We start from the raw sequence: 26,512 nt of genomic DNA on the forward strand, positions 1-26,512 counted from the left end.
GAATGAGGAGAGAGTGAGGACAGAGAGTGAGGACAGAGGGTAAGGACAGAGAATGAGGAGGGAGGGTGAGGAGAGAGGATGAGGAGAGAGGGTGAGGACAGAGGGTGAGGAGGGAGGGTGAGGAAAGAGAATGAGGAGAGACGGTGAGGACAGAGAGTGAGGACAGAGGGTGAGGACAGAGAATGAGGAGGCAGGGTGAGGAGAAACGGTGAGGGGAGAGGGTGAGGAGAGAGGGTGAGGGGAGAGGGTGAGGACGGAGAGTGAGGAGAGACGGTGAAGACAGGGTGAGGACAGAGGGTGAGGAGGGAGGGTGAAGACAGAGAGTGAGGAAATAGAATGAGAAGAGAGGGTGAGGACAGAGAGTGAGTACAGAGGATGAGGAGGGAGGGTGAGGAGAAACGGTGAGGGGAGAGGGTGCGGACAGAGGTTGAGGAGAGAGGGTGAGGACAGAGGGTGAGAACAGAGGGTGAGGACAGAGAATGAGGAGGGAGGGTGAGGAGAAACGGTGAGGGGAGAGGGTGAGGACAGAGGTTGAGGAGAGAGGGTGAGGACAGAGGGTGAGAACAGAGGGTGAGGAGGGAGGGTGAAGACAGAGGATGAAGAAAGAGAATGAGGAGAGACTGTGAGGACAGAGGGTGAGGAGAGACGGTGAGGACAGAGGGTGAGGAAAGAGAATGAGGAGAGACGGTGAAGACAGAGGGTGAGGAAAGAGAATGAGGAGAGAGGGTGAGGACGGAGGGTGAGGACAGAGAGTGAGGAGAAACGGTGAGGGGAGAGGGTGAGGACAGAGGGTGAGGACAGAGGGTGAGGAGGGAGGGTGAAGACAGAGGGTGAGGACAGAGGATGAGGAGGGAGGGTGAGGAGAAACGGTGAGGGGAGAGGGTGAGGACAGAGGTTAAGGACAGAGGGTGAGGAGAGAGGGTGAGGACAGAAGGTGAGGACAGAGGGTGAGAACAGAGGGTGAGGAAGGAGGGTGAAGACAGAGGGTGAGGAAAGAGAATGAGGAGAGACTGTGAGGACAGAGAGTGAGGAGAGACGGTGAGGACAGAGAGTGAGGAAAGAGAATGAGGAGAGACGGTGAAGACAGAGGGTGAGGAAAGAGAATGAGGAGAGAGGGTGAGGATGGAGGGTGAGGACAGAGAGTGAGGAGAAACGGTGAGGGGAGAGGGTGAGGAGGGAGGGTGAGGACAGAGGGTGAGGAGGGAGGGTGAGGACAGCAGGTGAGGAAAGAGAATGAGGAGAGAGGGTGAGGACAGAGAGTGAGGAGAGAGGGTGAGGAGGGAGGGTGAAGACAGAGGGTGAGAAAAGAGAATGAGGAGAGACAGTGAGGAAAGAGGGTGAGGACAGAGGGTGAGGACAGGGTGAAGACAGAGGGTGAGGAAAGAGAATGAGGAGAGATGGTGAGGACTGAGAGTGAGGACAGAGCATGAGGAGGGAGGGTGAGGAGAGAGGATGAGGAGAGAGGGTGAGGACAGAGAGTGAGGAGAAACGGTGAGGGGAGAGGGTGAGGACAGAGGGTGAGAATGGAGGGTGAAGACAGAGGGTGAGGAAAGAGAATGAGGAGAGACAGTGAGGACAGAGGGTGAGGAAAGAGAATGAGGAGAGACTGTGAGGACAGAGAGTGAGGAGAGACGGTGAGGGGAGAGGGTGAGGACAGAGGGTGAGGAGGGAGGGCGAGGACAGAGGGTGAGGAGGGAGGGTGAAGACAGAGGGTGAGGAAAGAGAATGAGGAGAGACGGCGAGGACAGAGGATGAGGAGAGAGGGTGAGGATAGAGAGTGAGGAGAGAGGGTGAGGACAGAGGGTGAGGAGGGAGGGTGAGGAGGGAGGGTGAGGACAGCAGGTGAGGAAAGAGAATGAGGAGAGAGGGTGAGGACAGAGAGTGAGGAGAGAGGGTGAGGAGGGAGGGTGAAGACAGAGGGTGAGAAAAGAGAATGAGGAGAGACAGTGAGGAAAGAGGGTGAGGACAGAGGGTGAGGACAGGGTGAAGACAGAGGGTGAGGAAAGAGAATGAGGAGAGATGGTGAGGACTGAGAGTGAGGACAGAGCATGAGGAGGGAGGGTGAGGAGAGAGGATGAGGAGAGAGGGTGAGGACAGAGAGTGAGGAGAAACGGTGAGGGGAGAGGGTGAGGACAGAGGGTGAGAATGGAGGGTGAAGACAGAGGGTGAGGAAAGAGAATGAGGAGAGACAGTGAGGACAGAGGGTGAGGAAAGAGAATGAGGAGAGACTGTGAGGACAGAGAGTGAGGAGAGACGGTGAGGGGAGAGGGTGAGGACAGAGGGTGAGGAGGGAGGGCGAGGACAGAGGGTGAGGAGGGAGGGTGAAGACAGAGGGTGAGGAAAGAGAATGAGGAGAGACGGCGAGGACAGAGGATGAGGAGAGAGGGTGAGGATAGAGAGTGAGGAGAGAGGGTGAGGACAGAGGGTGAGGAGGGAGGGTGAAGACAGAGGGTGAGAAAAGAGAATGAGGAGAGACAGTGAGGAAAGAGGGTGAGGACAGAGGGTGAGGACAGGGTGAAGACAGAGGGTGAGGAGGGAGGGTGAAGACAGAGGGTGAGGAAAGAGAATGAGGAGAGATGGTGAGGACTGAGGGTGAGGACAGAGCATGAGGAGGGAGGGTGAGGAGAGAGGATGAGGAGAGAGGGTGAGGACAGAGGGTGAGAACGGAGGGTGAAGACAGAGGGTGAGGAAAGAGAATGAGGAGAGACAGTGAGGACAGAGGGTGAGGAAAGAGAATGAGGAGAGACAGTGAGGACAGAGGGTGAGGAAAGGGTGAAGACAGAGGGTGAGGACAGAGGGTGAGGAGGGAGGGTGAGGACAGAGGGTGAGGAAAGAGAATGAGGACAGAGGATGAGGACAGAGGGTGAGCACAGAGGGTGAGGAGAGATGGTGAGGACAAAGGGTGAGGAAAGAGAATGAGGAGAGAGGGTGAGGACAGAGAGTGAGTACAGACAGTGAGGAGAGAGGGTGAGGACAGAGAGTGAGGACAAAGGGTGAAGACAGAGAGTGAGGAGAGACGGTGAGGACAGGGGGTGAGGTCAGAGGATGAGCACAGAGGGTGAGGAGAGATGGCGAGGACAGAGGGTGAAGACAGAGGGTGAAGACAGAGGGTGAGGACAGAGGGTGAGGAGGGAGGGTGAGGACAGAGGGTGAGGAGGGAGGGTGAAGACAGAGGGTGAGGACAGAGGGTGAGGAGGGAGGGTGAAGACAGAGGGTGAGGAAAGAGAATGATGAGACAGTGAGGACAGAGAGTGAGGAGAGAGGGTGAGGACAGAGGGTGAGGACAGAGGATGAGCACAGAGGATGAGCACAGAGGGTGAGGATAGAGGGTGAGGACAGAGAGGATGAGCACAGAGGATGAGCACAGAGGGTGAGGACAGAGAGGGTGAGCACAGAGGGTGAGGACAGAGGGTGAGGTCTAAGGGGTGACTGACTGTGAGTCTTACTATGAACTCTAGTCTTACGGTCTATGGAGTCTGCAAACACCTCTCCGTAGATCATCCAGTACGGCATGTAGAAGATGTTCCGAGCCAGACGCCACGTCGGCTCCTCGTCCGGGTGGAGGATGGCCTGCCGAGCTACGCCGAAACTCATCAACACCACCAGCATGATGACGACGAAGTACAGCATGTCGATCATCTGGACATGGGGGGATGATGGAAGACGGATTATAGACAGAGTGTGAGTTTGATAAGATAAAACTTTATTGATCCCTCAGCGGGGAAATTCACTTCGGCAGCTCACAAGCAAAACAAGAGAAAAGGATAAAGCGCAGAGAAACAAGTTGTTTTGATTCGCATAAAGAATCTTCGAATAATTCAAAGAAGAATCCAAAAGTTCCCTCTGAGACAAAACGTCATGGAAATAAAAGACACGCAGAGGATGCAGAGGAGGACGAGGGGAGACAGCTGGGCTCAGACAGAGGCTGATGGACAGATCTGAGCCATTTCTTCCTCCTTGTTGAAGTTTCAGCAGCTGTTCTGCACTTTTTACTGCGCTGCATTCATCTAACACCTTTAAGCACCAGTTTCTGTTACAGGTTTATTAAACACAACACGTTCTCACAGGTTAAACCAGTGATTCTCAACCTTCCTGAAGGACTGAGCTCAGACGCTCTCACAGGGATCCAGGACCAACGCCATCGACTGTGTGGAGACAGGTTACTGCAAAATGAAGTACTGTTACTGCTGGTACTCTAACTACACCAAGCTGAGAATAATTCTGTACTTAAAGTACTTCTGACATTGTTCATCTTTACTTTGTGGTTCTGGTACTTTTGCTGCTGGTTTGTAAAAGTGTGATCACTCATCTGTGAGCTGACGTTACCACGAAGAGTCAAGTTAAACTGATCTGTATCTGTGATGTCACCACAGGACGTCGTACCATCTTCCCGATCATCATGACATAGGGTCCCAAGTACTTGTTGACTCCGAAGATGTCGAGGACTCGGATGTACCAGAAGATAATGTCGACGCAGTAGATGACGCGTCCGTAGCCCATGTAGGGCTCGTTCTGCAGCCGCAGCAGTAAACCCAGCAGGAACACTGAGATGGCCACCAGGTCGGTGATGTTCCAGTAATCCTCCAACCACACGTTAATCTTCTGCTTCAGCTTCCCCGGCTCTGACATCAGGATCTGACAACAGCAGAGATCAGTCGGGTCAAATAGAGCAAATTAAAAAACAATAAATGCTAACCAGGGGGATTTACAAAGAGACACAGGGGTTTGGTTTATGATCACAATCACACCAGAACAGACAGGATCTATTTTAACTTGGACTGACAGAGGCGATGGAGAGTTTACTGTGGTTGAAGATTAGTCTGCAGGGCTGAAGACTGGGAAATCTGTATTTTCACGATTGTACATCCTCAGTATGGTTCAGCAGGGCGTGAACACTGCATGGGTCAGGGATTGGAGGCAGGTGATCGACCTCTGAGGGGCCTGCCCCTGAATACCAACGACATGCCCAAGCTTTTCCGCGAGGATGGAGTGATGGACTTTGTGATGTGACTGACGTGATGTGAGGACATGCTATGGTAAATGTTGTGTGTCATTTCCAGTTGCAAGCATTTCTGTATAATTGCCTCTTGTACATTTAAACTTCCACCAGCTGTGCTCAAGCCTCTGTCTCTGGATTTGACACCACTGACATCACATCCTCTTACAGAGACATTCAACTGGCATCAAAGGAGCCGCACTAGGCTGGTTTAGGTCTGAACAATCAGACTGATTTCAGTCTTTACATGTTGAGAAAGTCTCCTCCATGAAGCAGACATTAGACATGACCTTGAGAGCTCAGAGTTCCCTGTTACTCCACTAGAACACTGTGCTCCCAGAATGCAGGCTTACTGTGGTTCCTAAAGTCTCCAAAAGTAGAACACGAGTCAGATCCAGTTGTTATCAAACCTCTACTTAAAAAAACCTTCTCTGGACCCTGGCACTTCAGCAAACTACAGACCTGTATCCAATCTCCCCTTTACTTCTAAAAGTCTTGAAAAGGCTGTTGCAACTCAGTTGTGTGACCATCTACATAGGAACGGTTTGTTTGAAGTTTCTCAGTCAGGATTTAGAGTTCATCATAGCACAGAGACAGCACTGGTGAAAGTTACCAACGACCTTCTCATAGCATCAGACAATGGACTCGTCTCTATACTTGTCCTGCTAGATCTTAGTGCTGCATTTGACACTATTGATCATAGTGTCCTATTGGAAAGATTGGAACATGTTATTGGGATTAAAGGAACAGCACTAGGCTGGTTTAAATCATATCTATCAGATAGATACCAGTTTGTTCATGTTAATGATGATTCCTCCATTTATACCAGAGTAAGTCATGGAGTTCCACAGGGTTCTGTGCTTGGACCGATATTGTTCCCCTTATACATTCTTCCCCTGGGCAATATTATCAGGAAGCATGGAATAAATTTCCATTGCTATGCAGATGATACCCAGCTATATTTATCTATGAAGCCAGACGAAACAGATCAGTTAACCGTCCTTCAGGCACATCTTAAATACTTACATAAATATTTCAGAGTCCTGGGTTCATAACTCGAACAAATCAGCAGAACCAGTTCTTTCTGGAGCCAATGAGCAGCTGGAGATTGGTTCAGTGACTCCAGGTGTGTTCTGGTGTTTACCTGTCTGACTTTCTCCAGTCCCAGAGTGATGATGTAAGAGATGACGATCCACTCCTGCAGAGACGGCCATCGTTCCATCTTCACCAGGATGATGTAGTTATACAACATCAGGTACACCAGGTAGGAGATCTGGCAGAGAGAGAGAGAGAGACAGGTGTTTAACATGTTGACAGAGTCAACATTACCAATGTCATGTGACACGTGTCTCAGATCTGAGGGGGTTTCACAGCAGATGGCTGGTAAAAGCAGGGTAACACATTAACCACAGTTTATTATACACACACATTATTACTGAGGCTTTTATTGTGAAGATCTGCCACACCTAAATTTTTAGTCTCACATTTATATCAACAATAAATATCAGTTTAGAATGAATGAAGGTTCACTGTGTGTGTGTGTGTGTGTGTGTGTGTGTGTGCATACACAGCTGTACATACTGACTGTTCCACAAATCAAGCTTTGTTGAATGCAAAGGTCCATGTCATGTATGATCTGTCAGCTGCTCAGGTCCGAGGATGAGCAGGAAGTGGGAAAGCTGTTCGTGCCTGAGAGCAGAGGTTTGATCCCTCGACCAAGCACAATGGATATGGGTGGTGGTGAAGGAGACACCACCCACCTGCCTCTGCAGCCACAACTGTGCCTCTGAGCAAGGCACCGATCCACCCCAGCCGCCCGGGCGCCTCACCAGACAGCCCCCTGCCACAGCGTCTCCAGTGCATGTGCATGATTGTGTGTGTGTTTCGTTCACTTGGTGTGGGTAAAATGCAGAGAGTCATTTCCCCATTGTCCTCCTGTCTTGCTGGAACTCTGTAACTGGACCCTTGAATCAACTGTAGAAGTTATTATATTACTGTTATAATAATATTGGTTGACCGTGTATGTGTTTTTTAAGTGTACTTGCCGTGTTGAACCAGAACTTGGTGAAGGGAGCATTGTAGAACTCGTAGATCTTCCTCCCGATGGGAACCCTTCTCCGGTCTTTCTTCTGGTTTTCTTCTTCGTCTCCTTTCTTGGATGAAGTGTCGACATTAGAGACGGCGTCCTGAAACAAACTCTTCCTTACTCACACTGCTTTAAAAGAAACATCTCCCTCTCATGAGGTGAATAATGCTGAAGCTCCTCTGTTTGTTTTGTACCTTGCTGGATTTGTTGTCGTCGTCTTTACTCTTTCTGTCATCGTTCTCTTTGGACGAATGATATGAAGCTTCATCTCCAAGACGAAAATCCAGGAGAAGGATGGCAGGAGGGAAAATGATCCCTAAAATCACCTTGAGACAGGACAAGAGGAACAAAGACAGGTTCAACAGGGCTGTGCAGTGAGTTTTTCAGCTGAATACTTAATTACTTGTGGAGTCCCTCAGGGTGATATTCTTGAACTCATTTGGATCACGTCACAGTTGATATTCGGTTTTCATCCAGGTTTGAAACATGAGAGACATGGACTGCCAGAGAAAACCTGCCACCAGAGCAGCAGCAGGACTAAAGGGCTTGGAACCAGTGCACATCCACATCTGCTCTTGGCGATCCAGCTCCTGGCTCATCTACTGCTGGAGATCGGCTCTGAACATGGAGGTAAATCTCATCATCAGAGCTAATTCTCGGGTCATGGATGGTTGGGAGTACTGCCATGTGGGTGCACTGCTAACAGTCCTGGTACATGTTGGATTTAATGGTTTTAAATTCGAGGAGCACGAGACGTTCACTGATACTCTGTCTTACTGACGCTCTGCTGGGTCTGGAGCTCTGGAGTGTTTGCCCAGAGTTACTGTGTTTTATTGCTCACTCTCTGCACCTGATTTATTTTATTCGATATCCAAATATGATAATTCAGAACTTCTTGTCCTGGGTGACATGAAAATTCATTGGTAAAGCAACACGTCAGATAATTGAAAAAAACAAACAAACCAAAATCTCTGCATTGAATTCAGTGTCAGGCATCTTATTTCTGTTGGTATGGTTTGATTTGCTTTAACCCGACCGTGTCCCATTGTACTCGGCCTGAGATCATTGCAGACAAACATGTTCCTTCTAAGAAACTCGGAGTTGCTGTTGTTTGGAAATTTCTGAAAGTTAGATGAGAGCGAAAGAGAGAGCAGGACGGAACAAGAACACAGTGCAGGTTCCTCACTTTGCTCACTTTGATGTTAATAACAAGACTAATAAGAAGAAGACAAGGACCAACACTGACGTGTAGTCTTTAGCCTGGGGCTTGTAGCCAAGTCTTGAATGATGCTGATGGAGCATTAGATAACGTACGACTGTGTTGTCCCTGTTACTGAAATCTGAGGCTTTCAACACTGTTGATCACCCAGTTCTTTGAAGATGGAATCTGCTGACGCGTCTCAGTGGTAGAGCTCTAACTGTTGTGGCTGATGGTTATCAGTCCATCTCTATGAGCCTCAGCTCAACTTAAAAACACTACAACGCAACAGTGTTTTATGTACAACAGCGCCTTCTGTTGCCCAGGCGATTAAAAATTTGTGTTGATTTCTTTGCTTTACAACTCATTTTTATTGATCTTAAATTAGTGTTTGACTCTGGTAAACACACACACACACACACACACACACACACATATATATATATATATATATATATATATATATATATATATATATATATATATATATATATATATATATATAACATCCTTTCTGTGCTGATTATCTGAGAGGCTGAGTTGCAGTAAAGTAGCACCTCAGAAGGAACCAGCTGTGATCAGCTGCTGTCTGCAGTGAACCATGGATGAACAGACACCTCTCACTGGATCACTGTGAGACTGAAGGAAACTTAAAAACAGCAGGATTCTGAATGGAGTTCTGCAGGATGCTTCAGGTCTGACTGAGCTGTGGCTGAGGGCTGAATGAGGCTCTGAGGGTTTTAAAGCGTGGGCCAAAGCTCGCGACTACCTGTCTGAATGCACCCGTCCCCTTCACCTCACACAGTGGCTTTGCCTCGCCTCTCTCCGTCTCTCCCCCCTGGGGAGAAAAACCTCTGTCTTTGGGTTTTTATGTTTTTTTCTGTGTAAGGTTTCCTGGGTGGATTCCCTCAGTGCTGTGTTGTTGGTACCTTGAGGCTGTTGCTCTTGCCCATCCTCAGACAGCCCATCCACATGTCAGTTAGCAGCATCTGGCTGCAGGTGTGGGCAATGAAGTCTCTGTGTTTCGCAGCCACAGCCAGCTTCAGACAGGTGGAGTTGCTCCAGTTCTTCAGCTCGTAGGTGAGCAGCTTCATGGCCACCTGCTCATCGTGTTTGTACGACTGATCCAACAGCTCGTAGGCCAGCTGACCAAACTCCCTGCACAGAAAACACCAGCGCCCCCATCAGGCTGTGATGTTCAGTACACACCAGAAACATAGACACACAAATGACTGTTCTACTTCTGATGACTCAGGTAATGTATTTAACTCTGCTGATGATACCACAGGTTGTGTTAGTAATGAGATCAGCAGCTGCAGGGAGGCGTCTGCAAACATTGTAACCTGCAGCCTATCAGAGAAGATCACAGACTTCAGACAGTGAGTGAGACACTAGCTCATCGAAGAAGCTACGGGATAGTTTGACCCATTAGTTGTAGAAAGCATGCTAACGTTCTGTTTGGCTCAGCAGTCTAACTGAAACGAATGCACGTTTATGAAAGTTCAGCAGCTGCTCTCTGAAGCTCTGAATCATAAACCTCATCTTTCACATTCACAGTTTTAACACGTTCCTGTTTACAGCTCATGATGCTTCTGTCAGTCTGTTGTGTTCAGCATCTGAAGTTAACACAGGATGAGCTTCATGAGTCAGAGCTGCTTCATGTTCGACTGAAGCATTCTTTCTGTTTTCATTTTTAATGGTTCAGATCCCAGTCTGAGCTGATGTGGACTCTCTGGTCTGAACTGGACCTGGACTCTGGCTGTGTGGGACTCACTTGGAGTTGTTCTCCAGGTCCTGGTAGATGTCGTCCACCAGCTCGCTCTGAGACGACTCGTGGGCCATGGCCTTGTAGAGTTTACAGGCCACCAGAGCTTTGGCCATGGCCTCCTCCCCCCGCTGCCACAGGAACAGCGCCATCTTCTGGCGCTTCATCAGCACCGCCCACACCATCAGCTCGTGGAAGGGGTACTGAAACCTGCTGACCTCGGGGTCATCCACGTCAATGTCCACCTCCTCCTCCTTCTTCTTGTTCTTCTTTCCTTTTCCCTTCGGACGGGGCTCATCATCCTGGAGGGACGAGTCCACGTGTCAGACACACAGAGACAGCAGGAAGTTTCAGAGCACCTTAAAGTCCAAAATAACATACCTCCATCCCGAGAAGCTTCAGAGCTTTGGGCTGCAAGAGAAAAGTCAAGATCAGTTCATTGCTGCAGAAACGATGATGTAATGATACGTGAGCCCCCTAATCTGCACCGGACAGTGACAACGATCTGGTCTAAGGTCACTGAGTGGATTCTGCAGGTTCATGTTTGCTCACTCTTTTCAGGCCGTACAGGTTGTTGTACAGCGTCCTGAAGGTCTTCCTGGTGTAATTGCAGCGATAAGCTCCTCCCATGAGAAACTCCAGCACCAATCCGATATCGATCAGCGTGATCTGGTAATCTGGAGGGAGATTCCCCTGAAACATGTTGTAAACAGGATGTAAACATCTGTCTCACCTGGACACAACAAGCTGTTAAAGAAATCAGTTCCATCAAACATCCAGAATCACATCAGCCAGAGCCCGACGTTCCCTCTGACAGGAGGTGGCAGCTCCTGTCACCTCCTGTCAGAGGTGACGGGAGGTGACTGGCTTCGCATCCTAACATCTTATATTTCATTCATTCAGTTTGAGTGTTTGTCCTCATCCTGTTTCTGTTTCACTGAAGCTTTTTCTGGTGTGGATCATTTGTTTTCTGCTCTGCAGGTTGTTAGTAAGTCCACTGACACAAGAGAGAAACAACAACTATGAACTCGTCTGTCTTTGGTGACGAACCCGATGAACCTGGACAGGAAGTGTTTAAAGCCGCAGCACTCACCTTCTTCACGTCTCTGACCACGAAGTGCAGCGTGTTGGCCGGGCCCAGCTTCTGCACAGTAACACACACAAAACACAAACTGATGAAAATCACTGGAACTTACTGACTTGGGTTCAGGAACAAGGTCACGCCTCATTACGTGATTACCTCAGGAACTCCAGGGGGTCAAATATTCGCAGAGCTGTACCCCACCCAGAGTCTGTCCTCTTGGGTTCCACAGTTTAAGCACTCCTCCTCCTCCTCCTCCTCCTCCCTCATTCTGTTCATCCCCTCAACCCTCATCCCACTCCCCTCGACCCTTTCACCCATCCCTTCCTTCCATTCGACCTTCCTCCATCCCATACATCCTCCATCTCCAATAAAGCAGTGAATTCAGTGGCCTTGTTAGTGAATCTCTGATTAACGTGAACACATCTGTTTGCTCTAATGTGACTTGATTAGTTCAGAGTGTGAAGGTGAGAAAAGTGAGACTGAAAGTGAGCAGGTCTGTCAGACAGCAGCAGAGAGCTCTGCTTTAATCTCACAATAATGTGACTGACATGTTTTAAGAGCTTTTCATTTCAGGGAGGCAGATTAAGATTAGAGACAGCAGCAGTGATATAACAGAAGATGATGGATCACTGATGGACATTAAGCTGCAGACAAACATGTCAGTGAGAATGTGGAGGTTAAAGCAGAAAGCTTTTGTTTCATAACTCCTCCTCAGAAGCAGTTTCACTTCTCATTTTGTTTTATTTTATTCACGTCGAGACAAACACGTTACGTCAGCGCCGAGCAGCTTCACTGTCAGAGATGTGGATTTGACTGGACTGTGTTGTACAGAGAGTTGTTTCTCTTCTTTGGCCTGGCCTTATTTATATAAATGGGGTGGACAAAAAAATAGAAATGCCTGTCTGTACAGACTCCATCCTCCAAAATGATTCATCACCTCTGAAACTATTTCAGCACCGTGACTGTGGGGAGTCCTGGGAACAGGAGAGCCGTCCACATAAGAACGTACACTAATAATAATAATAATAGGACTGATAATAACAATAACAAAACTAATAGTAATAAGACTAACAGTAATAACAGTAGCAGTGGGTGTTGAGCAGGTTCACGGGGCAGTAGAGGAGCTCAGTGCATCATGGAGAGGGGGTCTGCCTCCAGAACCTAGACTGGTCCCATAGCAGAGGAGCATGAGACCTGAAGGGTCTGACTCCTGTTCTACACTTGGAGACTCTAGGAACCACAGTAAGCCTGTGTTCTGGGAGCTCAGTGTTCTAGTGGGGTAACTGGGAACCATGAGCTCCTTCAGATCTGATGGTGCTTTGTAGGTGAGGAGCAGGATTTACAGAGAATCTAACACAAGAGAAACTGATCTCTGATCCTGTTCCTGAGCCTGCAGAGACGTGTTGGAGCAGCCTGATGATGAACTGCAAATAGCCAGCCGAGCAGAAGCTGAAGCATCTGGATGAGACAGGATGCGCCTGATGATTGTGATGTTACAGAGGTGATAAAGTCAAAGAGAACTCTGAGGTTCCTCACAGTGGAGGCAGATAATGAGGAGGAATTTATCAGATCCAGTAAAGAAGCGCTGACTCGAGGTGAAGCTTCCTGACCAGCCTGGTTGGGATCAGGTCTCAGAAGCAGGGTGACTTCCAGCTGTTTCTCAGGTTCCTGTGTCAGAGGGTAAATCTGTGCTGGCTGAGGCAGGAGCTGATGGATTCAGTCTAAAATAATTTGAATTTTATCATTAAAGAAGCTCATGAAGCCGTTATGACTGCGAGCTACAGGAACCCATGGATCCATGGAGCTGTGACTCTGCATCGCCTGGATCCAGAACTGACTGTGAAAGTGTGAAAGATATCAGTGAGAACCAGGAGGGACGAAGCAACCTGAGCTCAGTACCTCTCACTCTGAGAGTCTGTGGCTGCTCAGACAGAACCTAACTCCACAGGTAAAAACCCAGATTCTCAGACACACGACTGAACTCTGAAAACACATGTTCCTGTGACACACCTCTACCTGTGTCTGAACACAACACAGCTGATATTTTCATTCTCAACTCACACGGAGTCATCTCACCGTGTTGTACAGTTCCTCCAGACGAGGGATGGTCAGGAAGTGATGCATGTTCACTCCGTTCTCGATCAGCAGCTTCACAAAATCCACCCTGTCCAGCACCAGAGCGTCCATCATGGCCTGCTCCAGAGAGTTCACCTGTCATCATCATCAGCATCATCATCAGAATCATCATCATCATCATCATCAGCATCATCAGCATCAGCATCATCAGCATCATCATCAGCATCAGCATCAGCATCAGCATCATCAGCATCATCATCATCATCATCATCATCATCATCATCATCAGCATCATCATCATCATCATCAGCATCAGCATCAGCATCATCAGCATCATCATCAGCATCAGCATCAGCATCATCAGCATCATCATCATCATCAGCATCATCATCAGCATCAGCATCATCAGCATCAGCATCAGCATCATCATCAGTGTCACCTGATGGTGATGGCGATGCTGGTCACCTGACTCACCTGTGCTACTTGCTAACAGCTAACAGGTTCCAGGCTGTAAAGTGAGTTTTAGTGTGAAATGCTGTTTTGGCTTCATCACCACCATCACGTCTTCAGATGTCGTGTCTTATCTCAACTTTCAGAACTTGCTAATTAACTTTCTGTCGATGGACTAATCGGAGTGAATCAGCTGATCAGTGCAGGTGCAGCTGAGGTGTTGATGGTGACACGTGTCTGTAACACACAGCAGGTACGTGTGTCTCGGACTGAACGCTGACCCTGCTGCTGCCGGTTCGTTCCAGTGTCTTACCCAGCTGAGCAGCTGCAGCTTCCTGGGGTCGGTCTCCTCGGGTGGTTCAGGTTTAGCTTTGCCTCCTTTTCCCTTCTTCCCTCTGGCTTTCCCTTTCCCTCCTCCTCCTGCCGCTGTTCGTTGGGTCACCGGACTTTTAGGACGCTCGGTGGGCAAAGAGCTCACAGGCTGCACAAAGAACCCAGCAGGTGTTAGAAGGACACGCTCTGTCTGTTAGTGGACTGAAATGTAACAAATGGTCCTGCAGACAGAGACCTGAGAGACAGCTGGACAGTTTGGGGACAGAAAGACTTTGTAGGCTTGTGTCATTTATTTTTTGGAGGATGGAGGGATGGAGGAGTGGAGGGATAGTTGATGAAGGTAGTTTTTAGGAGACGGTCTCGCAGCAGAACATGGACACAGTGACCTGGACGTTTGTCCCCAGCAGGACGGACAGATGAAGTAAACTCACGGGCCAGTGGTGTCCGTATACAAAGATCTGACTGTGAGCGATGTCCACTCTGTTCCAGGCCAGAGCCAAACTCAGCTGATCAGACGCCGACGCATTTGTACCTGAAATATCCACAAACACAACAAACAGGTGTTCCTCCTCGCACACACTCATGACTCACTCAGGTGGAGTTGGGACACGTGACCCGGCCACATTTCCCACAATCCCCAGGTATAAAAGTGTTGTTACCTTTGAGCAGAGCTGTGAGGATGGACATCTCAATGTCCTGCTGTCCCTCTGAGCCCATCCTGAAGACAGTGATCTACAGACAGAGCACACAACAACACAGTCAGCTGCACAACAACAACACAACAGCTCTGATCCCGTCTCCCTGATCCCGTCTCTCTGATCCCATCTCCCTGATCCTGTCTCCCTGATCCCGTCCAGAGTTTTTTCTGATCAGCTCAGTGTCAAATCTGACTTTTGTGTGAAAGTAAAAAATGTTTTGCTGATCTGACGGAAACTTGCTCACACCAACACACAGGCCTGTCTGAACCAACGTGACAACACAGAGCCCCTGTATCAGCTCATCAGATGGTCTGTGTTAATGTAGCTGCAGGTCAGTGCTGCTGTCCCCTATGAGCCATGTGTTTTATCCTGTATCTGTGTCCATTCAGTCCAACTGTCCCAGGAACAGCAGCTGAATCAGCTGTGATCAACTCCTGTCTGCAGTGAACCATGGACGGACAGACTCCTCTCACTGGAGCACTGTGACACTGAAGGAAACTTAAAAACAGCAGGATTCTGAATGGAGTTCTGCAGGATGGACATCAGAGATGATGATGTCCTAACCTAACTTTAACCCGACACAGATGATGTGGTAAGCTGGAGATGTTTTGCTGTGGTTGGTGAATCAAAGCGTCAGCGTAGCTTCCTGCTGGTTTCCATCTGCTCTGATCTGTGGAGAAACATCTCGACCTGCAGCCGAACATTTTAATCTCTCAACAAATCATTTTAAGTGAATTGATGTGATTTTTTTTTACATTTATGGCCAGACTGCTGCTGCAGCTGTTCTCAGGAGGAATTAAATAAACGGCAGAGAGTCACAGAACAATCTCCACTAAGAGCTGTTGTGGGTCAAAGGTAAAACCTTCATCATTATGTTAATGTCACATCTGCTGAGGTCACATTCAGCAGGTCATATCCTGTCTGCGAGGATCCATGATCTCTGTCCTGAGAGGTGCACGTGGGCCAGAGGAGTGGCACAGGAGTGGCACAGCACCCCCCACCCCAAACCTGAGCAGGTAGAGATCACGTCTGACACCTCAGCAGAAACGGGGGAACAGATGATCCGTTCTCTGGATGGTGGTGAATGATGATCTGTTCAGCAACAGTTTGGAGTGAAAGATGAATTACGACACAGATGACAGGAAACGTGAGTGAAGCTGTTTTATTGTTGCACTGATGGAAAATGGGACGTGACACATTCAGGAAACACAGTCCGGCCTCTTCGATACCTTCATCCTGTCGACCTACCAACGCTCGCTTCTTCATGCATTCCATCAACATGAGGAAGATCTGCTGCGCCTGGCTGCGGCTGTAGTTGAAGGTTTTCTGGATGGTGACCAGCAGCTGATCTTTGACACTCTCGCTCATCAACCTGTGAAGGAAAAACAGCAGAGTGTCATGTGATGATGTGAAGGAAGAGGGATCGATGCACCGCGTTAGACACGTTACTCAGAGCCAGTCAGGTCCAGATCCCCCTACACTCCTACTTTATACACAGTTCTGTAGTTTCCACCTGATCCACATCTGTCTCTGTCTGACTGACCATGAAGGTCAAAGGTCAAGGTTAGGATTTGCTGTCATGTTGGATAGTGGATCCAGATCTGGAACAAGCCCAGAGGTCACACCTGCAGACCACGGTCACCTGTCTGGAGTTTAGTCTGTGAGTGTGACAGGAAATCCTCACCCGTCCTCCTCGCAGTATCTGTGAGCAAAGGAAATGATGTCAGAGGCTCGACCGCTGCCATCACAGACCACGACGGGGACCGGAGGCTCCTCCTTCAGACTCTCCAGCACGATGGAGATGACATTAGGACCCCCCTCCAGGATCAGACACACCACGGGGACCCCCTGACCCAGACCTGGCACACACACAGAGTGTCTGTGGTCAGTGCTGTCACAGATATGTTACTCAGCAAACACAGATCGAGTCCCGATCCATGATTTGGAACCGAGATCCGACCACAGACAGTGAATCTCAGACAAATGATATGGTCAGTTGCATAAGATTAACAGGTTAGTGACTGAACCAACAACGATTAGTGATGTGTGTGGTCGGATTTGCTTCTGTACATAAAGTCGGGTTTCTGTAAATCCTGCTCCAGCATCAGGTGGTCTGGTTTTGTTCCTCTGTGTGAGCCAGTTTGTGTTTAGCCTTGTTTCACACAAAGACTGGAAGCAAGAGGAAACTGTTGCCTGTGTGTTCCCCTGGTTCCCCTGGTTCCTCTGGTTCCTCTGTGGCTGCAGTGAGAGGTGACGGCTGAGCCTCCCTTTGCTGTCCCTGCCTTACAGACTGCTCCAGGCATAGGATGACAAAGGGAAACCCACAGGTCACATGATTGGTCATGTGGTTACGTCAGGTAGGACCGATGAACCAGGAGTCTCTGGGTCACAGGAGCGTGAAGAACCTGCAGCACAGACCTTCATCTCTGGCGTCATTTGTTCTTAACTGTTGTGAAAAATAAGATGTGGCAGATTAAAGTCGACCTTCAGTGATTCTCCACCTCATTGTCTCCAGGTGTTGGGAGTACTACTGCCTCAGGTGCTCAGGTGATGTCACCTGAGCCAGCGTCTGGTCTAAAGACTACAAGTCTGAAATGTAAAAACAGTGGGGTAACGGCTGTGGGGTGAAGAAGACGATGATCTCAGGACTGTTCAGCAGAAAAAATACGAGCCACTGAAAACCAGAGCCTCGTCATTAAAACGTCAGAAGCTTCAGAACCTGGACATCTGGGACTATGTTCATGTGTCCAGCAGTTTGAGTGGACTGGCCCTTTAACACGGTGAAGCCATAAAGCTGAAACTCAGAAGGGATTGGTTGTTTCAGCAAGTCACATGACTCACGTGTGTTGATCTTCTGCAGGGCAATGTGTTTCTCCAGCTGTCGGCGGAGGCGGACCTCGGCGCCGTACTTCCCACTGGTCCCGTTGTCGGACAAGATGAAGTGGGAGTGGCTGCTGTTCAGGACGGACAGCTTGCTGAGCGGGTTGGACATGGTCTGATAGGGCCGAGTCACCTGAAACACACAGACATGACTGGTTGAAACCCCGGGTTGGCGGGGGGGGTCACTCGTTTGCAAATCACACTGATGATGATGATGATGGTGACTGTCTTAATGGTAGTGTGGTCAGTCTGGTTCAGTCTGGTTCAGTCCAGTTTACTCCAGTTTGGTCCAGTTTGGTCCAGTTCGGTCTGGTTCCCTCCAGTTTGACTTACATCTCTCCCGATCAGGTCTTCTTTGTTCTCAATGATTCCCCATGGTGCAATGCCTATAGCACAGACTTTCCCTCTGGACTTGGACGAATGATCTTTCAGAGCATCTCCAACGTGGCGAATCACTCCTGAAACACCGCAGAGGACGGGGTTGGAGGGGGGGGGCGGGATCTTTTCAAAGTCTGGTTGGTTTTCAGGTGATCACAACAGAAACACGTTTTACTTTAAACCAGTTTAAGTCACTTTATTTACAGGATTCAGATTTTCAGAGCCTTGGTCCTGTTTGCATTTTTTACTGTGTGAGCTACAGATTCAAAATGACTCTGGATCAGTGCTTCACTCACAGATCATTCAGTGTTTCAGGTAGAACGTCACTGATCTGAAGTTTTCTGAACGGAAACAATTTGAACCTTAAAAACTAAACAAGTAAAAGGTGTGAACGTCATATTTCATCGGCTGTTTGGAAATTTAAAGGTCGACGTCAGTCATGGTTCCGTGCATGGTTAGCTTAGCTTAGCTTAGCATACAGACAGGGAGACAGCTAGCTTGGCTCTTTCCACAGGTGACAAATCCACCGACCAATTAACACGTTAGGGCTGGTTATGGGCTGGTTATGTCTGAATATCTCATCAGTCAGTGCACAGTGATTGATTAGGGCAGACTATTGAGTATTGATCACTTCAAGCTGGACAGAGAACAGCAGGAAGGTCCAATCACAGCAAAACGTGACGAGTGAATCCACTAAATTGAGCTGATTTCACTGCAGCGTACCTGTTTTAAACCATGCTGAGCTTCAGGTGTTGAACCTGTACCTGGATCCAGGAGGAGGACAAGGAGGCCAAGGTGGAGCAGGAGGAGCCTGAAATGACGTACCTGTGCTGACTCCTCCAGTAAAGATCCAGGCTCCAGTGGTCACAGCGGCTTTGATCAGTCCTTTCCCAAAAACCTGCTTCAGTTTGGGCGGCAGGTCAAAGTTCTGAAGGCCTCCATGGACAGAGATGAGCAGCGTGGGGAGCTCCAGCTGCCAGTCCTTCACCATCAGGTGGAGTAGGGAGTCTGGTTTAGAGTCATAGGAGACCCTGATGTACTGCAGGAGGAGGAGGAGGAGGAGGAGGAGGGTTAGTTGTCAGTGATCTCCTACATGAATCTCACCATTAAACAAAAGTCTCGTCCTCCACATTCTTGGTACATCAGACTCTAATCAGAGTTTCAGGGTTTTGGTGTCTCAGGGTTTTGGTGTCTCAGGGTTTTGGTGTCTCAGTTTGGTACCATGGCCTTGTTGACGTGTCCTCCTCCCTGGAACTCGATGACTCCATAGGCATCAGTGGGGGAAGTCTGGGTGTGTTTAAGGGGACTCCATCTCTCTGCAGGTTGCACCTCCAGCTGAACCAGTGGGGCCCCCTCCTCTCTGGACTCTGGAGGGACGGGGGTGTGCTGTGTCACCAGCTGACCACAGCTGCACCTTAACAACAAAACCACATGAAAGACCATTTATTTTATCTTTGTTAGAGAGTGGAGAGATGCAACAGGCGTCCCCCACTGGACTTCAACCAGAGACATGTTAGTTAAAGACATTTTAACAGTCATGTGACCAGGTGAACAGGGTTTTCATGCTGTAACTGTTCCTGCTGTTCATAATGGGCATTAACAGGTGACAGGTGTGTGCAGCACCAGTTTCTAATGGAAGAAAGAAAGAAACACTGCATCCAATCACTGGACTCACATTTTTGAGTTACAGATAAATTTGGTGAGGTGTTGGTACCTGCTGACGTCTTTGCTGGGAATAATCTGGACACATTCTCTCTTCTGGAAAGTCCTCTCGATCCACACTCTGTGAATCTGAAGAAAAACAGAGGACATGTCACGGCTGAGTTCTTCTAACGGCGATGCGTCTTTCTTGTTCTGTAAAACTCTTAATCTCAAACACAGCAGATGAACCCTTCCTGTGATGTGTCCACAGGGTCCTGCAGTTTGGTAACCGTGCCAACGAGTAAGAACATCAACAATCAGCAAAAACGAAATAATGTCTGACCAACTGAAGCTTCCATCTTCACAAGCTCAGAGCTTTGAGTTGTGAAGGAGACTGAGTGAAGTGATGCAGCAGAGCTGTGGAACGGCTTTAGAGGAGCGACTTTCTCCAAAATCATTTCTCCAAGAAAAACTGGTTCATCTGGATTTTTAATCAAAAATCAAATGAATTTCTGTGTTTTTGTACAGAAGCTGGAGACCGTCGGTCGGTCCACGTCCACGTCACATAATTACCACAAAACTGGAAACTACATTTCAAGTCTTTCAAAGATAAAAAGCCACAGTCTGATGTAACTCAGGTTTTTTAAATCCAGGATGAAACACACGACTGACAGTTTAAACTGAAGAACCAACTCACTGTGTGAACAACACACTGATGATGGGGACGCGCAGGCGCATGTTAATGAATGCCCCACTTTTTATGCATGTTTGTCGCTGCGTCCGTGCGTCGCTTGGCAGAATAATGATTATTTGTTATCAGTAAGTGAATCTGTTTTTGTGTTTCCTTGTCAAGAGGCCAGTTTCCAAACAGCTGAAGCATGTAACTGTTCATGTCTGCACATATCTGGCTAATTACTGGGAGAGTGGAGCTTTCCATTTCTTTATGCATCCAATCCTCTTATCCTCCGTCCTAATCCTGCTGCACCAAAAACACACAGAAGTGCCCTTTAAATCTGTTTCCTGTGTGTGTTTAAATCCATACAGCACTAATGACTCTGTGTGTTATTGTGTGTTGTAGTGTGTGTGTGTGTGTGTGTGTGTGTGTGTGATTCACTGAAGCACTTTGTCAAATTCCTGCACTCTGGCTGATGGAGGATTAACGTGTGGCTGTTACATGAGCCTCAGTTTTATTGACTGTTACACGTGAACGATGAAATGTCACCATCATCATCATCTTCATCATCATCATCATCATCAGTGAATCAATGAAACCTGTCTCTGTCTCTGGGGGGGGGGGGGGGGGGGGGGGCAGTTCAGTGAAACAGCTCAGACTTATGTTACTGTTGTTACTGTTCACAGTGACTTTAACTTTCAATTCTATGAATAAAATCAAATATGAATTTGCACAGAATGAGTGAATTTTCTCTGGGAAAAGGAAAATAACTTAAAATGACCGTGTCCTCTGCTTCAGAGGACTGAAGGACGAACTGGGACACAGCTACTGAGTCCATACGTCCTGTTAAAATGACATGAAGTTTAAACTGTTTTGTGAATCAGACGAACAGATGAAATTCTGTCCTCTCTGTGCTGTTTGACCTGTTTCCATCCAATTTACCAACAATCATTTACACCCTGACCTTTAAACTCAACAGGGAAAAGGAACAGAGGCCGTTTTGACTGTTTCACTCACTCACGCTCAGACATGCTCGATATCACATGAAGAAACTTTTAAACTCCCATCAAACCTCTGACACAAATCACGACGAATTCATGAAGAAACGTAAAGCTTGTCCCTCAGCAAAGACGTCTACCTGAACATCCAAACGTCTCATACCTAAAACTGATCTGGACTGAAGACTGAGGCAGTGTCTGAGGGCCCAGCAGCTCTCCGAGGACCGGGCGTCTCAGGCTGGAGACACGGTGCAGCTCTCCGAGGACCGGGCGTCTCAGGATGGAGACACGGTGCAGCTCTCCGAGGACCGGGCGTCTCAGGCTGGAGACACGGTGCAGCTCTCCGAGGACCGGGCGTCTCAGGCTGGAGACACGGTGCAGCTCAGAGAAAAAGGAGTTGCCTTGACGCAGTGAGCGGGTTCATATGATGAGCATGTGAGACTGCAGGGCTCTTTGTTGGAGCTGGTCTCATGACTCCGGTCCGAGGTAATCCTTCAGGGAGTCTCATGACCGTCAAGCTTCAACACAAGAGTATTTTCATCCACAGCCGGAGCCAGGCTCAATAAATCTGCTTTGAAAAATCCCCCCAAACCTCCATCCTCCCGTCGGTAAACTCCTCCTTCTCAGTGTTTTGTTTTGGACTGAAGTGAAATCTGTGTCCATCGTCTTCAGTCCAGTTTGGACGTTCTGAATTTGACAAAGATCAGATCAGATTCCAGGATTTTAGAACCAGTGAAGTCCAGATTCCCTCAGCACAACCTGAACCACCGGACCGACACTTTCTCCTTGTACTAACTGAACTGTTGTGTCTGTAAACTTCATGGAGAATAACTCACCTTTATTTGTATTCACAGTCACCTTTAGAGAACCACACCTAATCACATGTCAGAGGTCAAAGGTCAGAAGCCACCGGCTTCACCAGAGCCTGCATCCTGTTTCAGAAAGTGATCAGGTGTTATCCTGTGCAGTCAGCAGTCGGCTGCGCTCACACACGTGGAGCTCAGTCTGAAAGTTTCTGTCTGACTCCTTCGCACAAAGCACAGTAACAAAGTGTGTTTTCTAAATGAGCAGCTGAATGAACAGAGTGCGACAGGTTAAAGAAAGTAAAGACTCAGCACAACAATGAACAGAGAGTGTGAGCGAGGCCAGGAGGATTTGGATTATCAGGCTCGTAAATGAGATTAATGTTGATCAGAGGAAATACTTGTTTGCATAATGTGATGTTATAACACCGTGTTTCAGTTTGGACAGGAAGTGGACCTGCAGCTCTGGGACCCGGCTAACAGGGTTTGGGTCAGTACAGAACAGGAGCAGCGCTGGGTTCATGGAAACCAGTCAAACCTGAGAGCATCTGTTTGTTGTTTGCTTCGGGGAAAATGACCCGACAGCAACACTTTGTTCTGTGTGCAGTAGAATTAAAAATACATTTATAATATTAAAATAAATTATATTGCTGATTGTTTGCAGTATTTGATGTTGCAGCTAATTTTATTTCTGAGGAGATGAATCCACAGAGCAGCGTGTTAGAGTCGCTACTGATTAGCTGAAAAAAAAAGATGAAGATGTTTCTGACTCTTCAGCTCAGTGAGTCCTCGCTCTCATTTCACTGTCACATGGAAATAACACGGCTCGTTGTGTTTGTCACATGAAGTCAATTCACCCAGAACTGGTCCAGTCACATGATGGGAGGACGAGCTCCACAGTTACATGTGTGACTTTGGCTCTGAGTAACAGAGGCTCTGTGCAGAGTCATCATTTTGTCTGTGGATGCATGGTCCAGACCAGACAGACCAGACCGGACCAGAACAGAACAGAACAGAACAGAACAGAACAGAACAGAACAGAACAGAACAGAACAGAACAGACCGGACCGGACCGGACCAGAACAGAACAGAACAGACCAGAACAGAACAGACAGACCGGACCGGACCAGAACAGAACAGAACAGAACAGACCAGAACAGAACAGACAGACCAGACCGGACCAGAACAGAACAGAACAGACCAGAACAGAACAGAACAGACAGACCAGACCGGACCAGAACAGAACAGAACAGACCAGAACAGACCAGACCAGACAGACCAGACCAGACAGACCAGACCGGACCAGAACAGAACAGACCGGACCAGACAGACCAGACCAGACAGACCAGACCGGACCAGACCGGACCAGACCGGACCAGACCGGACCAGAACAGAACAGAACAGACCGGACCAGACCGGACAGACCAGACCGGACCAGAACAGAACAGAACAGACCAGACCAGAACAGACCGGACCAGACCAGACCGGACCAGACCGGACCAGACAGACCAGACAGACCAGACAGACCAGACCGGACCAGAACAGACCGGACCAGACAGACCAGACCAGACAGACCAGACCAGAACAGAACAGAACAGACAGACCAGACCGGACCAGAACAGAACAGAACAGACCAGACCGGACCAGAACAGAACAGAACAGAACAGAACAGACCAGAACAGAACAGACAGACCAGACCGGACCAGAACAGAACAGAACAGACCAGAACAGAACAGAACAGACAGACCAGACCGGACCAGAACAGAACAGAACAGACCAGAACAGACCAGACCAGACAGACCAGACCGGACAGACCAGACCGGACCAGAACAGAACAGAACAGACCAGAACAGACCAGACCAGACAGACCAGACCAGACAAACCAGACCGGACCAGACAGACCGGACCGGACCAGACCAGAACAGACCGGACCAGAACAGAACAGACCGGACCAGACAGACCAGACCAGACAGACCAGACCGGACCAGACCGGACCAGACCGGACCAGATCGGACCAGAACAGAACAGAACAGAACAGACCGGACCAGACCGGACAGACCAGACCGGACCAGAACAGAACAGACCAGACCAGAACAGACCGGACCAGACCAGACCGGACCAGACCGGACCAGACAGACCAGACAGACCAGACAGACCAGACCGGACCAGAACAGACCGGACCAGACAGACCAGACCAGACAGACCAGACCAGAACAGACCGGACCGGACCAGAACAGAACAGAACAGAACAGACCAGACCAGAACAGACCGGACCAGACAGACCAGACCAGACAGACCAGACCAGAACAGACCGGACCGGACCAGAACAGACCAGAACAGAACAGACCGGACCAGACAGACCAGACCAGACCAGAACAGACCAGAACCTACTGAGACCTCTGAGAATCCAGAGACTTGACAGACTAATGACTGAAACAAAAGACAAGAAGGAAAAGGAAAAAGAAGACGTGACTAAAACAGATGGAACTCACACTGTGCTGCTGCTGCTACAGGTCAGATCACTTCTATACTGTTGCTGATTTTATGCATCCTCATTAAAAACCTATTAACTGTGAGAGACACGCACAAGCTGTTGACGGGCTAAGGCTATGTCCTCGTCATGTTTGACGTCGTCACTCTCTGGGAGCAGAAGTGATCAGAATCAACCAAATTTCTCTGCACTTGTGCCAAATTCAGTTGCAATTGGATGAAGTGTGTAAGAGTTATAGTGGACCGATTTAACCACACCCACAAAAGTTTTTCAGCCAATCACAGAAAAGCTCAGATGTCAGCGTGTTCAGGGTCGTCCAAACACGGTATGTCCAAAGTCTGATTAAGCTTGGATGAAATATGGTGGACAGGAAGTCAAAAGTATGCCGAGAAAAAAATGTAAACTGTCAGAATTTTTTGTCTTGTCTCAATGTCTTTGGTCAGTCTCTTCAACATCACACACCGAGTCCATGGACACCAGCATTCTTCTTCTTCTACGCCTCACGGCTGCAGATGTTTAGGTCAAAACATTTTGAAATGAAGCACTGAATTCTGGGGAAGCAGAGTTTCAGTCACGTTCCCTTCACCTTCATCATGTTTCGCTCATTTTCCATTGTTGAAAATACTCAAAAAAATTTATAAAAAAAATAATATCAAGTCAAACATTAGAGAAATTATAAATGTTCTCAACATTTTAGCTTTGGAACCAAGTTTCTAACAACGCAATCGGACAAGTAGTGAGACAAAAACATAGGGATGAAACAGGGTTAGGTTCCCACCAGGCGGTAAAAACCAGCACACACACACACACACACACCATGTGAGGCACAAAGCCTGCTCTCTGCTAGAACTGTAAATAAAGTTGTGAGGTCAGAAGATGAATCTCAGGTGAGTCTTACCTTCTGTGATCCAGATGACGCGCTGCGTTTGATGGACGAACGTTTAAAGGACCCGTTAGTCCCTCTCCGCCCTCTGCTGTCCATGTTGATGAAGTTTAGGTGTCCTTCACCTTCATCCTGCTTCTCTGTCTCCTCCTGTGTCCTCCTCTGTCTCCCCCTCTGTCTCCTGTGTCCTCCCTGTGGTCCTGCAGCCTTCAGTCTGTGTTGCGTTCAGGCGTCTGTGGGTGGGATGTGGCAGACGAAGACCCCGTCCTCCCTCTCCCTCTGTAATCAGGATTAGTGGACGCTGCTCAGGACGGAGGGCGGTGCTCTGTAATGGATGGAGATTTAATAAATGGTGATTGAAGGTAAATCTACTTTAGGACGACTCTGGTTCCTGAGGCTCTTTCAACGCTCAGAGAAGAGAACGAGATACGTTGTTTACTAGCTTCTGCTGCTGTTTGGATCCAATCCCCTGAACAAGTCCTCACACATGTGCTCATAATGTCCACGTCTGATGTCTCTCTGCTGATTACAGGCAACGGGTCATGTGTTGCAAAGCTCCACCTGCTGGCAGCAGAGAAACGTGGGGCCAGGTGGGGCCGACTACCTGTTGCTGTGCTGATGTTTGATTGGCTGTGTTCTCTGTTAACTCCTCGTGTCTCCTCTGATATGGACCAAACCTCTGGTAAAAACAATCAGATTTAACGGGATTTCTTCATAGTGAGGAGATTTCTGATTATCCTGCAGATCAGCTGACCGTGGATCAGACAGAACCTCACCAGACTGTGGAGACTGGCTAAATGAGTCCTGGTCGGCAGCTGTGTGAATGTGGGTCAGAGCATCTTGATCAGAGGGTGGTTCTGATGTTTCGCTGCAGCGTGTGATGTGTGCTGGTGTCAGCTGTGGAATTTACACATAATGTTTCATGACAATTAAATTAAGTCAAATAAGTTCCAGCTCACACAGTGACTCAGTGAAGGTGTGTTTCACTCTCTGCTGCAGGTGGAGGATAAAGTGAGGCAGCTATGTAAACCCTCAGTTTTCTCCAGGTTTCACACCTTCAGGTGAGCAGCGGTTACTTT

General features: G+C 48.5%; 1 protein-coding gene across 1 annotated transcript in view; it reads right to left on the reverse strand.

Annotated features, from left to right (window-relative positions):
* The window catches only part of LOC121178779 (transient receptor potential cation channel subfamily M member 1-like), a 30,558-nt gene extending 5,026 nt beyond the window's left edge, over positions 1-25,532 (reverse strand). Inside the window, 22 exon segments of the mRNA XM_041033125.1 lie at positions 3,465-3,639; positions 4,384-4,635; positions 6,141-6,269; positions 7,042-7,182; positions 7,277-7,408; positions 9,210-9,438; positions 10,055-10,347; positions 10,427-10,456; positions 10,598-10,738; positions 11,139-11,189; positions 13,206-13,340; positions 13,969-14,136; positions 14,420-14,520; positions 14,648-14,720; positions 15,935-16,058; positions 16,371-16,545; positions 17,528-17,699; positions 17,900-18,024; positions 18,770-18,983; positions 19,166-19,358; positions 19,659-19,735; positions 25,449-25,532. Coding sequence (XP_040889059.1) covers positions 3,465-3,639; positions 4,384-4,635; positions 6,141-6,269; positions 7,042-7,182; positions 7,277-7,408; positions 9,210-9,438; positions 10,055-10,347; positions 10,427-10,456; positions 10,598-10,738; positions 11,139-11,189; positions 13,206-13,340; positions 13,969-14,136; positions 14,420-14,520; positions 14,648-14,720; positions 15,935-16,058; positions 16,371-16,545; positions 17,528-17,699; positions 17,900-18,024; positions 18,770-18,983; positions 19,166-19,358; positions 19,659-19,735; positions 25,449-25,532 — 3,214 coding nt within the window.
* Positions 25,533-26,512: the final 980 nt, after the last annotated feature.

This window comes from Toxotes jaculatrix, chromosome 1, assembly GCF_017976425.1.
Source record: "Toxotes jaculatrix isolate fToxJac2 chromosome 1, fToxJac2.pri, whole genome shotgun sequence".
NCBI lineage: Eukaryota > Metazoa > Chordata > Actinopteri > Toxotidae > Toxotes > Toxotes jaculatrix.